The sequence below is a fragment of the Anastrepha obliqua genome, chromosome 4 (assembly GCF_027943255.1).
Source record: "Anastrepha obliqua isolate idAnaObli1 chromosome 4, idAnaObli1_1.0, whole genome shotgun sequence".
Taxonomy (NCBI): Eukaryota; Metazoa; Arthropoda; class Insecta; order Diptera; family Tephritidae; genus Anastrepha; species Anastrepha obliqua.
Window position 1 is genome coordinate 81888004 of NC_072895.1, and position 15625 is coordinate 81903628.

The 15625-nt window shown below is 38.0% G+C and overlaps 1 protein-coding gene across 1 annotated transcript in view; it reads left to right on the forward strand.

Annotated features, from left to right (window-relative positions):
• The window catches only part of LOC129244246 (uncharacterized), a 31110-nt gene extending 16371 nt beyond the window's left edge, over positions 1 to 14739 (forward strand). Inside the window, exons 5-7 of the mRNA XM_054881862.1 lie at positions 13627 to 14213; positions 14293 to 14430; positions 14513 to 14739. Coding sequence (XP_054737837.1) covers positions 13627 to 14213; positions 14293 to 14430; positions 14513 to 14554 — 767 coding nt within the window. The 3' untranslated portion in view covers positions 14555 to 14739. The remainder of the gene's footprint in view (positions 1 to 13626; positions 14214 to 14292; positions 14431 to 14512) is intronic.
• Positions 14740 to 15625: the final 886 nt, after the last annotated feature.

Genomic DNA, 15625 nt, shown 5'->3' on the forward strand with positions numbered 1-15625 from the left:
ACATTATGCTCAGCGAAGAACATGCTAAGTCTTATTTCGAAATTTCTGGAACTATTTGGTTTACTCGCTTTATTTTAGATGTCTTTTTAATTGCCTTCATATTTTTTGGTGCATTTTTGTTTCGGCGTGCTTCGGTAAATCAGACTTGCCACAGCTCAAAACTTTGTTGCCGCATAGCATTTGCATTTGAATGGATCGTTAGCCAGAGCTTCAGACTAGCCACTAACATTTCGCCGTCAAGCCACTTGTTATTGAACTTTTGTTTCCGATACTTGCGTTGTTTTTCCTGGTGTTCCTCCGAAGAGTCAGTCGAAAAGGAGGAGCTCATTTCTGTAAAATATATGCATTTTAAATATAAAAAAGCTAAAACTAAAATAATTGCAAACTTACTTCAAAAGTGAAAAGCACCAGAAAACGTGGGACAACTAAATATTTTCGCGCAAAGAAAAAATCGTGCTAGCGTTAACGAAGAAAAAAACAGGCAATGTTGCCGTATTAACGCTTTTAAAAGTATGCTGCCATAACGAAAAGAAGTCTGGCATGAAATCTTACCGCAGATTTTTATTTTAAATGCACTTTTTAATTTTACCCCACTATTTTAAAATTTTTTTTATCCTTCTTGAAAATTCCCTACATTTACAGAATTTAAAAAAATCTGTCCCTCTTTTCCCTACACCCACATTTTTCGACAAAAATCCCTACATGTAGGGAATTTACCCTACATTTACCATCACTGCTTCAAAGTAATCTGCGAGTTCAACAATAACAACAAAGCAGGCATAAAAGTAAACTCAAAGCTAAAGGTATTAGACATACCAACTACATCAGGAATCAGAAAAAGGCCTGAGTTCAACATTATAATGGACGAAATAATACAATAGATCAAGTCAAAATAGATGCACCTGGATTCCGAATGACAACCGGAGAGAATGCTGAGAATGAAGACAACCTACAGAGACTTCTCTTCAAATTTGAGCAAGTTACCGAAGTGTACGGCATGCAAATAACTGCTGAATAACCCAAATGCTTGGTTGTATCCAAAGAACCCATAAGAGGCAAATTGGCAATCAACAACTAGCCGATAGTGTAGGTTCTTGAATTCACCTACCTCGGATTAAGAATCACCGGCAATAAAGACCTAGAAATAGAAGTAAAGCAAGCAGCAAATAAAGCAGACTCGCTATCTCGTTGGCTGAGAGCTGCTGCGTGGAGAAACCAGCATATGAGGACCGTAAGCCAAGTAAAAATCTCTGAGACGTGTTCTCATGCGTGCTGCGGAGACAAGGGCGGACACAGCTGTAACGCAAAAAAGCGTGGCAACGGTTGAAATGAAAACACTACGAACGATAGCTGAATACACCGCGTACGACTGAAAGACGAACGAAGAAATAAGACAAATTTGCAACATTGCAGAAATAACGAGGTGGGTCCGAACTCGAAGAAAGGCATGGAGAGATCAAGTGCGAAAAATGCCGAATGGACGCCTGGCGACGATAGTATTAGACGGCAAAGTTAATCGACGCAGACCACCCTGAAGACCGCCAGAATGCTGGCATGAGTGTTGAACGTCGGGATCTGCTGATACGCAAAACTAAACATGCAATATAATATAAAATAGCCTATAACTGTTCTTGTAAACGGATCAAATTCCGAATAAACGAAGAAGAAGAAAAAGAGAGGATTGCGCTTTAGTTAATTTATTTCTAATTATTTATTTAATTTTAGTCAAAAACCACAAAGGTTCTTACTGACCATTAACTTAGTGCTAATAAATATAAACTATATATTAATTAAATAACCAATAACACCAGTTAAAACTAAAAAATAACTTAAACAAAACCATAGTAATTATACCTATTAGCGAATTAAAAATGCATTCAACAAAGAAGAAAATTGATTTTTAGTTATCGTGAAATCTAAAGATTTGGAACTCGTGATCAGATTTAATTCATAGGTACATTGGACTCAAAATTTGTTTTGAATACCTTGAAATAAAATAGGTAACAGCTTCATACAGTTCTCGCCGGTATAAGAAAGCTAGTGCGTTACAAAAGAAACGCACAGTCAGTGTCACCTTGAATTAAACTAAACACAAAAGAAAAGCGATAGGAACGATCTCGATAAACGGGAGCTGCAAGAGGAAGCTGGGACGGAAAATTTTAAAAATCCCATAGCCTAGACAGACGGCGGCGTTAATCGGGACTACCGACGCAATTAATTCTGCTTAAACTTGTAGTGTGACAGACGGTTGTTACGCGGAATAGTGAACAGCTGATTTGCTTAAAAGATGGACCGCAGACAATCAAATACGAGTATTAGCTGCCCTGATACTCCGAGTATCAGTCCTGAGTCGTAAAGTCCTCTTTCGACGAACAAAATAAACACTCTACAAGGCTCTCATCATGCCCGTCTTAACGAATGGCGCAGAAGCTTGGACGATGACAATATCCGATGAGGCGTCACATGGAGTATTTGAGAGAAAGATTCTGTGGAAGATTTTCGGGCCATTGCATGTTGAAGACGGCGGGTATCGCAGACAATGGAACAATGGGATGTATTAGCTTTACGACGACATAGACATAGCGCAGATGCAGCGGCTTCGTTAGATGGGTCACGGGTCACCGAATGGATGCAAACGCTACAGTTCTGAAACTATTCGATGCAGTACCAACTGGTGGTAGCAGAGAAAGAGAAATACCTCCTCTGCGTTAGCAGCACCAGGTGGAAAAGGATTTGGCTTCACTTGGTGTCTCCAACTGGCGCCGGTTATTACGAGAAAGAAACGACTTTGTTGGCAATAGGAGAAGTTTTGTATGAATAAAGAATATTTTAAATTTTACTGATTAGTTCTTGGTACTTATTTGACAGTGTGTGTTTTTGAAAAAGTATTCGTGAGCATACTGATCGATCGATGAGTGCCATGCTGTGAAAGAGAAAAGTTGTAAAAAAATATAAAAGTATTAGATTACAATCAGAATCTTCGGACAGAAAATGAACTAGTCCCGAAAATACTAGATTTGTACCGATTATAAAATGATTCATTCATGCTTATTTACGTGGCTTTAACCTTTTAATGCTCTCTTATTTGGGTAAGTTGTAAACCATTAAAGCATGCACCTATGCCATTTTAAGTGAGCGGGAAAGACAAGGAAAATATTTTTTACTGCACTTGAAATCTTTTACTTTTGATAAGAAGCATTTTGAAGTACTTTTATTTAATCTTCGGCATGATACCAAGTTCGAAATATTTATGTATTTATTTTTCCTTATTATCAATACTTAGCAAACGTAGTATAACTGACGCAAATCTGAGGCTGCTAAATAAAAAAAATTGTCTAGTATTTTAAATTATCTTATATTATATTATCTTATATAAAAATTAATATTTGTTTGTTTGTATGTATTTTACTAATTATCGGATTGCAATAGAGAGATTGTTAGAGGGCCTGGATTAAACTGGTGTAGATTCAATCTTGGAACAGCAGCCTATTAAACTGTCGCATAGTGATGAGCGAATAGAGGTCCACTACAGTCTCGAGAAAGGCAAACAGAGGAACCCCACAGGGAGGAGTGCTTTCCATTCTTCTACGGAAGCTAGTGATAAATCAGATTTTCATCAAACTTGGGAATAGCAGATGGAAACTGACGGCATATGCTGACGATTTAACTGTTATCATCTCAGGTAAGTGAAATACTCACAAAGACGCATAGAGAGGTTTACAAGTGAACCGAAATGGTCGGGTTGGAAGTAAATCCAGAAAAAAACGGATGTAACGCTCTTTACAAGGAAGTATAAGATTCCTAAGTGATCACCACCGATGCTAGGAGGAGTTGAGTTCACACCAAAAACATCGACTAAATGCCTACGTTCCCACGACAGTCGGCTCTACGTTACCGGAACGACCAGGATTTATATCCGGCCAAGGACTGTCACTTCAGCAGCATTTCTAATTTATTTCAGGGAATATTTATGCTGTTACAACAGCAACAACAACTAAATGCCTAGGCATTGTTGTGGATAGCAAACTGTTATGGAGATTTAATGTGGAAGAAGAAGTCTCGAATGCCTTATAGGCATGTAGAAGAATGCTCGAAAAGACTTGGGGCTTGGTGAACGGGGTTCGATAAAGTGACTTACGTTGAAAGAGTGACAAGCGTGCAAAGATTACAGGGATATGTGTAACCGGCACAGCGAGCACAACTTCGACAATGGCAATAGAAATTGTTATCGTCTGTCATCCAATCAAACCAGTAATAAGAAACTCAGCCGAAAGATCTGCTCTAAGACTGAAGATGTCGTGACTATTCGAGCACAGACTTTTTGCTCACATCAACATTCTGAATTCAAACGGAAAGTCAGCCTACGGGATTTCTCCATTTAAATTTGGCAGGAAGCCTAGCGTCATTTAGAGCAAAATGGATGGCTGAGGGGTCTAGATGCCACAAACCTTTCATACAATTTCTTTACAGATGAGGCCGAAATGGCGGAAGGAGTAGGTCGGCCACTATAGGTCGTCATTTTCTAATTCTAAATGGCCCTTCTTCTTTTTTCCGCCTGTTTGGTTTCACCCTTTTTCTTTCCTCCTCTATGGTATCACAACGGACGAATTTTGAATATTTGTCCAAGTGGCAGCCATTTATCCTATCCTATCCCATCTATCGCTACAACTCGAAAGCATTGGAGGAACCTAGTCAAGTTCATAAAATCTCAATAAATCATTGAATTTCTACAAGCGTATATATGTCCACAAAATTAGTTTTTCTGCGGCAGCGACGCGCCGGATAATAACTATTACTTAAAACACGGGTTAGTTAAGTATGCGATTCGTACTAGTTGTGAAGTAGCTCACATCTAATACATTTGGTAACAGAGTAGGCCATATTCACCCACATGCTTTCATACCTTTACTTCATATGGTATATAGATGCATATCAGAGTCATGGGCATATACATACTAGGGCAGGTCGATTTAAAAATCGCTCATTTCTCTGTGAAAATCGTATTCTAGGGATCAAAATAAGAAACTTTACCGAAGGAATCATACCTCTAAAACGAATTCTGATGTCCCCCAATTTGGGTCGAACGAAAAATCCCACTTTGACCCATTTAGAGTGCTCCAATCGAGTCCAAATGTATGACCGACCCCCACTAACTTTTCACGGCCGATCCACCCATGCCAGTGGCACAGCCCCTGGCACTCCCCTGGGAGGTTCCCCATACAATCATTTCAAAATATCACCATTTTTGACCTTTGCATGAGAAAAGAAACTAAAAAGTTCGACCCAAATTGGGGGACATCAGAATTCGTTTTAGAGGTATGGTTCCTTCGGCAAAGTTTCTTATTTTGATCCCTAGAATATGATTTTCACAGAGCAATGGGGGATCTTTTTGCCTCCCCACAAATCGACCCGGCCTAATACATACACATACTTATAATTTATGAATTCACGAACGAAGTCTCTTATTAGGTATTATAGGTAATTATATCGACTTCAGACATTAAATTATAGGAAAAGTGTTCAAAATAGCATTGCCCGTTATGTATTTAAATAAGTACTGTATAAAGTATTAAGAATACAAATTTTATGTAAATTAAATAATTTTATTGAAGCATCCAAGAATACATGACAAGATTAAGCTATCGTCTTACTTAGCTTATTTAAGGCTTTTGTTAGAAGGGAAGAACTCTGTGTCAACTTATGAACGCCAAATAATTTTCGTTAAAACGCTCCATCACTTAACTCCCGGCTCTATTAAGCTGTCTACTTTTATATATTTTGATTGCATGATAATACCCAATAAAAGTGTATAATAAGCACATATTTGTATAGCACAGCTGCTTCGCGTTGTTTATGTAAATAAGTAACATTTTTGTATGCATAAAGCATGGGCTAGACGTTGCGACGTGTGCACTCAACCAGCAGCGCAACTAATTACTCATGTTAACTAAAAATTGAATTCTAATTCAAAATGCATGGGTCATTATTATAATACATGGGCTGAAAAGTCCCGGGTCTAATAGATAGATCGCACTTGTTTTATTGCATTCACCTCTTTTTCAGTTAGCAGTAAACATAAAAAGTACAGCTGTCCAAATTTCATAATATTCTATTTATTAGTTCGTGAGTTATTGGGCTTGAAGTGGCACTACTTTTGTTATTTTCAAAACAATGGATCAAAAAGAATTTCGTGTTTTAATTTTACACTGCTTCTTGATGGGAACAAATACTGTTCAAGCGATGCATTGGCTTGAAAAGCGTTATGGGGACTCCGCTTCATCAGAAACAACAACAAAACGATGGTTTGATGACTTCGCACGTCTCTACGCTACCGATGATGCACAATCGTGCGATATAACGCCTTCAGATTATTTTTTGTGGGACTATGTTAAAGATCATGTCTATTCAGACAAGCCTGCTTCAATTAACGCATTGGAAGAGAACATTAAGGGGTTACATGGGTTTCGTTGGTTCAAAAAATCGATTAAGTTTTTTTTTCTTATTCATTTCTACAACATCTCAGGAACATCTCATTTTCAAGTCAATCCGAATAATAGATTCGGAGATACAGCCTTTGAAAAGTGTGCGCTCCAAGCCACTTTTATGGTTACTCAAAACTTTAAACGCGTTTTTCTCGGAACCGTGTTTTCAAAGTCGGTTGTCAAATGCTCTCGAAAACTACTCAACCGATCTTGATGAAATTTTATACAGGTGTTCGAAATACAATTTACTCGTGCTTGAACGAAGGCATTTTTTTTTCATTTACAACTATTTAAAAGAAAAACAAAATGTCAAGCAAATTTGACCGAAATTTTCATTTTTTTGCAAAAATGTCTGCCAAAATTCCAATTTTTACTTTTTTCCCTTCGTTCCAGCACGAGTTTATGGCCTTAACTAAAACACTTATTTTTGTTTTTTTCATTTTTGATGAGCCTGTCAGTAGTTATGCTGACAACGCGGACGCACCTTTTTTTCGAGGGGTCACCGGAAATGACGTCACAATGGAGAAGTTTTAATTTATTTTTTTTCAAAATTTAAGAAATTATTCTTTAAATATGTATCTATAAGACAGAAAAAAGTTTGAATTAAATAAATAATTTTTTACATAGAAAAAAAAAATTGAAAATTTGCCTTTTTTTACCCGACGAAACCCATGTAACCCCTTAAAGCATTTATATGTGAGATACCGGCCGAAACATTGGAAAGAGTATGCCAAAATTGGACTAAGCGAATGGACTATTTGAAGTGCAGTCGCAGTGAACATTTGCATGAAATAATCTTCAAACATTAAATTATATCAATAGTACAGACTTGAATAAAAATTTCATGCATTTGTCTTAATTTTACGTGTGATTTTTTGAAAAATTTGCCTATAGCTCTTCAAAAATCGCCCTTTAGAAGTACAAGATCGGCTGAAAGCAGCTCTTCAATATCATCACTATTTTTATTGCATTTCGATTCGTATGTTGTTGTAAAATTGATAAAACAGGTTTTCAATTTAAAGCTGCAACTGCATCTTTAAGCACCCCGCGACCCGAGGCATGAGCTTGAATCACAAAAGCTCGAAGTGGAAAAAGCGTTTGTGCATTGGTGACTACTGCATCTATTTAGTAACTGAATATTTCTTTATTGAATTGCATTATATTTTCGTTTTACTCTAAATAATATTAAAACAAAGTATTCTTATTTCATTTTATGGGAACTTCGTTATTTTCTTTACTTGCAAGTGGGCACTAGAAGGACAAAATGGAAAAGAGAAATGGGTTTAATTGAAGCATATTTATGTATGTACGCGTTTCTGAGAGGGCAACAGAGCGCTGTGCATGCATTCACACACACTTATGTATACATATATATAAGTAAATGCACATAATTGTGACAACTAAAAACGCAGTAGTGAAGATTTAACTTAACTTCACTTAACTTAAGTAATTGGAAATTAAGAAACCATTACTCAAACGTCAACGTGTCAATCTTTTAATGCGTAGACCTCACCCCCATACCGCACCCTCCGGAGGCATACATCCTAAGTAATTTGTTGTTAGTTGTCTAATTTAGCGAAAAGTGAGTGTTGCCAGATACTTGAAAATAACAAAGTACGAATGCTGGTTTCTTTGAATTTTGCACAGAAGGATGCTGCATGGAAAATCACCACCCATAGCAGATGAAGAGCTCCAGCTACCCCGAGAGACCCGAGTAACCTTGGCACAATTACGTAATGGATACTGTAGTAGACTAAACTCGTACCTATCCAGAATTAACCCGGACATACCCAATGCCCAGCATATGAAGGCACTCCGCACGATATTAACCACCTTTTCACATGCCCCATCAAATCCGCTCATTGAGAACGGAAAAACTAGTCATATATAGTGGCAGTCGCTCTTGTTTGGAAGCTATCCAAAATCGGAGCAATCCTAATCCCTTAATTGCACCAATTTATCAGCACATGCATCTTTTTATTTAAGTTGGCTTTGTTAAACTGTAAAATATGTGACAGAAAAACATTTCTAAATTTCTAAATCTATCTGAAAGTCATACTGACATTCTGCAATGCAAACATCGCCAACAGGAGTGACTGTTGATGAATGGTTTCGCTTGACCGATAGAATTTCGTCAGTGCTCAACAATCTCTTCTCCTCCCACTTTCTGTAAAATTTGTTAATTCGTTAAGATTCAGGACTAATTAGAGGTATATTTGGTCCTTTTTTAGCCAGATGAGCAGCCATTTCACTTTCCACATATCCCTTATATCAAGGAAGCTAACCTAATGTTTTCAAGTTCCCTAGCAACTTTAGAATGTTCAGGCAGTCATTTAGGTTATTTGAGGTGACTTTGAGGTGGCTTTTAAAGCTGCCTGATTATCTGGAAGTATTCGGCCACCGTAGCCGAATGGGTTGGTGCGTGATCACCATTCGGAATTCACTGAGAGGTCGTTGGTTCGAATCTCGGTGAAAGCAAAATTAATAAAAACATTTTTCTAATAGTGGTCGCCCCTCGGCAGGCAATGGCAAACCTCCGAGTGTATTTCTGCCATGAAAAAGCTCCTCATAAAAATATCTGCCGTTCGGAGTCGGTTTGAAACTGTAGGTCCCTCCATTTGTGAAACAACACCAAGACGCACACCACAAATAGGAGGAGGAGCTCGGCCAAACACCTAACAGAAGTGTACGCGCCAATTATTTATTTTTTATTTTTTTATTATTTATTTTATGATATGTAAATGTAGGCTCCTCACATTTTTTTATGGATACATTCCCTCACGCATATCTCAATGGTATATATTCCTACCTGGAAGGTTGTTGGGTAAAGACCCATGGAAATCGATTTTTTTTAGTTAAGGCCCATTGGTTCCCGTCCCTCCCTGTCTTCTAATTTCAACGCATCAGTAAACCATATCTGGGGGGGCATATTTGAAGTTAAATAAGATTAGAAAAGATAATATAAGAACTTGGAAGTTCCTGAAAGGAATGGGTTTGGGTGATAATGTATCAATCCTATAAAGAAAAAGATCTAAGATCTAAGATTCTAAGATCTTTAAATGCCCTTAAGCTATAGCAAGATAATAAACAATAAATATGTAAATATTTCCCAAGATACTTTAGAAGCTACAAAAAAACTATGAGAAGGACCAAAGGTTTCTTACCTCCTCCGTAACTGTTTTGCATTGTGTAAAAATTGTAAGATAGATACCGCAGATTCGCGAACTGATACGAAAGGCCTTTCTTGATTGTGCAAACAGCCGCCAGAAAAAAATTGTTTGACAGCTGCATTCAATTTATCCAGCTGATTGCAGTACAGATCCGCGTTGATGGTTTTCCCCTGTTTCAGAAACTCTTAGTACACTGGATCTTTTTTGTTACACCACAAGCAAAGCAATACTTGTCGTTGATGGAAACTTGGTTTCGGAATTGTTGCTGATGATATTCCTGGTTTGCAGTGAGATTTTTTCTCTTTTTATACTCGTAAAGAATCCACTTTTCATCTCCAGTAATCAGCTTGTCCAAATACGACAGAACTTTCCCTCAAAGATTCAAAGTTTTGGTGAAAGTTTGTTGAATTTTTCAAAATTTTGCATAAAGTTTGAAAGTTTGAGTTATGTGATTATGGTTCAAGAATCAAGAATGAACAATATTCAAAACATAAAAAAAAAACAAAAAATAACAAAAATTTAACTCGAAAAATATGGCAAATATTAAAAACAAAAAATCATGCACCCCACTGTAGGCTACACCTTTTTGCTGTTGCAGTAGCATAAACATTCCCACAGTCACGTGGAGTGAGAGTCCTTGGCTGGACGTCCGGGTTGTTCCGGTAACATACCTAGAACTTACTGCTCAGCGATTGTCTGCTGTCGAAAAAATGTATCCAAAAATTTAAATTTTTTCACTGAAAACAAACTGTCTCAGTCACCGTTTTCACCCATTCTTGAGACTTTTTCCTGTTCCCAAAAACGAAAAGCTCCGTAAAAAGTCATAGATTTGCATTAATTGAGATGATAAAAGCGCATCACTGGGAGGGCCCAAGGCTATATCAAAAAGGGTATACTAGAAGTGTTTTGAGTATTGAAAAAGGCGGTGCCACAACTGTATTATACCTGCCAACGAATAAATAAATATTTTTCGAGAAGAAATAAAGTCACCTTTCCTTTTGAACAAACCTCGTATACTGGTTGATTCTTTTTATAAAAAGTTCGATTTTTATTCAGCCCTATCATGCAACACACCGTAGACTGTTCTTAGTAGAAACTAAGAAATTGTAATCATACAATTCGAATGGTTCTGAACGTACATTTGAAATTCGTAGCGGAGCATTCATCGATTACACTCGTAACGTCAAATCTTAGAGTTTCGTACAACCTTTCTACGACGGCGTTAGACTAACGGACAAAAATTAGAACGAGTAATAAAAAGAGGATTTAAAAGGAAACAAGTAAAAAAGCCGTAAAATGTAAGTCCTATATTAGGTTAGGTTTCGCAGCCGCATTGCACATAGAGACAGCGATGCCACTTAGCCCACGATATTGGTCCGTTGTAGTTAATATAGTCCTATATTAACTAAACTATAGGGTTTTCCAATAACATGTGCTCTTTTGGAATGGATTGCGTTATCGAGAATTGGATGATATTGATCTGGACAATGTGTATTTTCAACAAGACGGCGCTACGTGCCACTCAAGCAACGAAGCCATTAATCTTTTACGGGAAAAGTTTCCGGACCGTGTTATCTCTCGAAGAGTTGATCACAATTGGGCACCGAGATCTTGTGATTTAATAGCTTGTGACTTTTTTCTTTCGGACCACCTGAAAGAGAAGGTCTACGCCAACAGCCCAGGGTCGATTCAAGACCTCAAAGAGGGAATTCGTGAGGCTTTCGAGGACATAGGGCAGCCACTTTGCAATTCGGTTATGAAAATTTCATGAAAAGGATATTGTTCTGTAAGCGAGGTTGTGGTGGTAATTTGCCTGATGTTATTTTCCACTATTGACGGCATACCTTCCTCTTTATAATGAAACGGATATTTATTTCATTTATATTAAAAAATAGCATTTTTCTTTGAATATGAAAATAACATCTCTTATTAAAAAACCCTATATAAATAAAAAGAAGTTTCTGAAGTATGTAAAGGGTGGTTAAGTTTCAAGGGCCGGTGTTGATTTTGAGTAAAATACATTTTTTTTTAAGAAATCCGATGGTCCAAATTTTCGATGACTCTGAGGCATAATTGAGGTTCTATGCCGTTAGTGTGCTGAATTATATCATCCTTTAGCTCTTGAATTGTTGCTGAATTAGCGACGTACACCTTTTATTTCAAATAACCCCAAAGGAAGAAGTCCAACTGTGGCAAATCACATGATTTTGGCGGCCAATTGACATCGCCGCGACGAGAGATTATTCGGCCATCAAAATTTTCGCGCAAAAGAGCCATTGTTTCGTTAGCTGTGTGACAAATGCCACCGTCCTGTTGAAACCACATATCGCCCACATCCATATCTTCCAATATGCGAACAATAGCGAACACTAGTCACAGTAACTGCCTGACCGGCCTCATTTTGGAAAAAATACGGTCCAATGATGCCGCCGGCTTATAAACCGCACCAAACAGTCACTCTTTGTGGGTGCATATGTGCTTCCCATCCACACACAACATAATGCCAGGAAATCTATAATTTTGATAGAATTCCATCTTGCTTTGCTGTATTTCATTGGCACTCATGTCGAAATTTACCCACTGAGTTCAGAATCGTGTTTGTACATAGTGACATTAATACCTCTTTTAGTACATAGCTAAATGTCGACTGCCCCCCCATTTGCCAACTCCGTGCTGATAGCCTTCCTCCGCAAGAAACCGTAAAACAGAGTATAATCGGAGAACTGAAGTTATGGACGACCTCGCTTTATTTAACTGGTAATTTTTGCTAAACCTGATTTAAGCCGCATTTAAGTAAACTTTTTCTTGAACAAAAAGGCAAGCATTTACACTGGTTCGTCCATAACGAGAGGGTTGTTTGCATCTGTCAATATTTTTTCGCTCATTTCTGAGCCTCCGTTTGCTTCTCTACTTTCCTCCTCCATTAACACAACCGCACATGTCAACGAATACATTTTAATTTGCGAACTTTTAATCAGCTAACTTGAAAAAAAACTTAAAGATTATTAGCTTAATTGTCTTGTGTACCTTGAAGTGAGCTGTTGTCGCAATATTTAACATTTGTTGTTTGGAAGCGCTCTTTTCGTGTTCACATGGAACGCACGATTACAACTTTTTCATATTCGTAGTAGATATTCCTATTCGAAGGTTTTCTACGACGTGCTGATTTATTTCTTTATTTATTTATTCATGTAATAATTTAAAAATGCAGTATTTTTTATATATTAGATCCAGACTTAAATTATCCAGATATAAAATGTCACACATTTCCGTGCTTGTGGTGACGCGCTGATGTTTTCTTTCATATGGAGAACCCTTAGGTTTTATGCCGCCGTTGAGCGGCATATGATTTTTATGACAAGCTTTTTCATTAGAGAAATGCACTCATGGCTTAACTATTGCATGCGCCAAACTTTTTCAATTGGATATTTTGTGTTCGCAGAGGGGAAGGAAAAACTTTTAGTTGCTGAAACCAGGGCTTTAGGGTCCAACGTCGTAATTTGGAAGTACTTCTTTAAAATAAAAAACCAGAAATATCATTCATTCGATTTAATTAATATTTTTCGCATAAAGAAAGAAATACTTTACCTCTGCGAGAAATTAAAGGGAGGCAGTAAGGAATGCTACGAGTGCATCGAAATATCTCAAAAATACAGATTTGAGCTCGAATCACCCTTTTGTGGGGTATTGTCAGGTATTGAGTGCACTCAACAGACTCATTCGACGCTCCATTGTTGCAAATAATTCTATTACCCGACTCCCCATGCATGCATTTGTATTTGTAATTTGTGTGTCACGTTCTGCTCAGTTAGAGCTTTTCTTTACAACTTAGTTCTAGTATGCACAAATATGCACACACATACATACAAACATGCATGAACAACTAAATACCGGGTATAAATAAGCTGGAGAAACTGCAATGATTTTTTAGTTAATAGAAGCCTTTGAAATCGACAGCAAGTAAAAATAAGCAGGACATAAAGTGGCAAATATGGAACGTTGGAATAAACGCGTTGCTGTAGTTACTGGCGCTAGTTCAGGCATTGGTGCTGCCATCGTCCGTCATCTCGCCAACAAGGGGCTAATTGTCGTTGGTCTGGCTCGGCGTGCGGAACGCATTCAAGCGCTGAGAAATGAAGTGGAGCCCAGTGCTCGCAATCGCGTGCATGCGCTGCGTTGCGATATGCGCAATGAGGCAGAAATCGTTGCTGCTTTCAAGGAAATCGAAGCTAAACACGGACCAGTGGCGGTTTTGGTAAATAACGCCGGTATTGGCCGTGCTAGCTCTTTGTTGGACGGAGGCAATTCGCAGGATGCGCGCGATATAGTTGAAACCAATATATTGGGCATTGTTTATGCCACACGTGAGGCCTTCCGTTCGATGAAGGCGAATGGTGGTACTGGCCATGTTTTCTTAATCAACAGCGTCGCTGGACATAGAGTGCCAAGCGTCATAAATATGCCGATGAATCTTTATTCACCATCCAAATATGCGGTAACGGCGATGGCCGAAGTTTATCGCCAGGAATTTACGAATATGCAAACCCAAGTGAAAATTACGGTACGTTGAAGACTAAGCTTTGCTTCCGGGATTTCTAATAGTATTGCCCGTAAACTGTATTTATAAATTGTTGTTTTAGAGTATAAGCCCTGGCTTTGTGGACACTGAAATTATCACTCCAACAATGGCTGAAAAAATAGCCAACATGCCACTTTTGCAGGCCGATGATATAGCCGATGCCTTAATTTACTGTCTGCAGACACCACCACATGTGCAGGTTTGCATTTATAACTTGTTTTTTATCTAATTTGTAATAGTATTCATGATTTTTTAATTACGGCCCCGTAATTTGTTTTCAGATTCATGAGCTCACCATAAAGGCTGTTGGAGAAAAGATATAATGCGCCCAGTTAAATATTCCACAGTGTGAAGCGGATTGAGGCAAAAATACGCATATTAGTTGAAATTAAAATGTAATGGTTTTAAATTTGCTTTGCTGACCAATTATAGTGATAAGTAATTTTATATTCAGATATTAAAAAAAAATAATAATTATTAAATTTGATTTATAATTTATGCACATAAATGGCAGTGGTTATTTGTAATTGCTGATTTAGTACTAATTTTCAAATTTATTACACCTCTTGAACTATAAAGTACACGAAGGGTTGATAAGCTCGCAGCCTAAGCGGAAAAATGAAATTTGAAAAGTCGAGCCAAGAGGCCAAGAGCCAAGAGAGATTTGGTAACTCCTAAAACACTAAGGCTAAAAATCCCATTGTATTTAAAGCTCAGTTACGTAGTTACTACTACTACTATTATTGGCGCGTTCACTCTTTTTGGGTGTTTGGCCGAGCTCCTCTCCTATTTGTGGTGTGCGTCTTGATGTTGTTCCACAAATGGAGGGACCTACAGTTTCAAGCCGACTCCGAACGGCAGATATTTCTTATGAGGAGCTTTTTTATGGCAGAAATACACTTGGAGGTTTGCCATTGCCTGCCGAGGGGCGACTGCTATTAGAAAAATGTTTTTCTTAATTTTGTTGTTTCACCGAGATTCGAACCAACGTTCTCTCTGTGAATTCCGAATGGTAGTCACGCACCAACCCATTCCATCCCAAAGAGAAAATGCGCAGGCCTATACGTCTCCTCTAAGTAAGACAGGCAAATTGGGTCCTCAATGATTACAATGCTGGTCATATGTTGACCCTATGGATGGTGTCCTGTGTTCCAAGTTTTAGAAGAAAGTTCGACAGTTTTCTGTTTAGGCTGGTCTCAAAACACTTTGCAGTTCTGCAGCGTTCTAGACCGGACCATCGCTCTTTATGTAAATTTCATACATAATCACTGATCCAGTTCTTTATTCCTGCAGAACTGATCCCGAATATTGGCTCTGGTCCCTGTGAGGTAATCGGCGATCCACAGTTGGCCAATTCATTGGCAATTTTATTTCCTTGAACAGTGCAGTGCCCT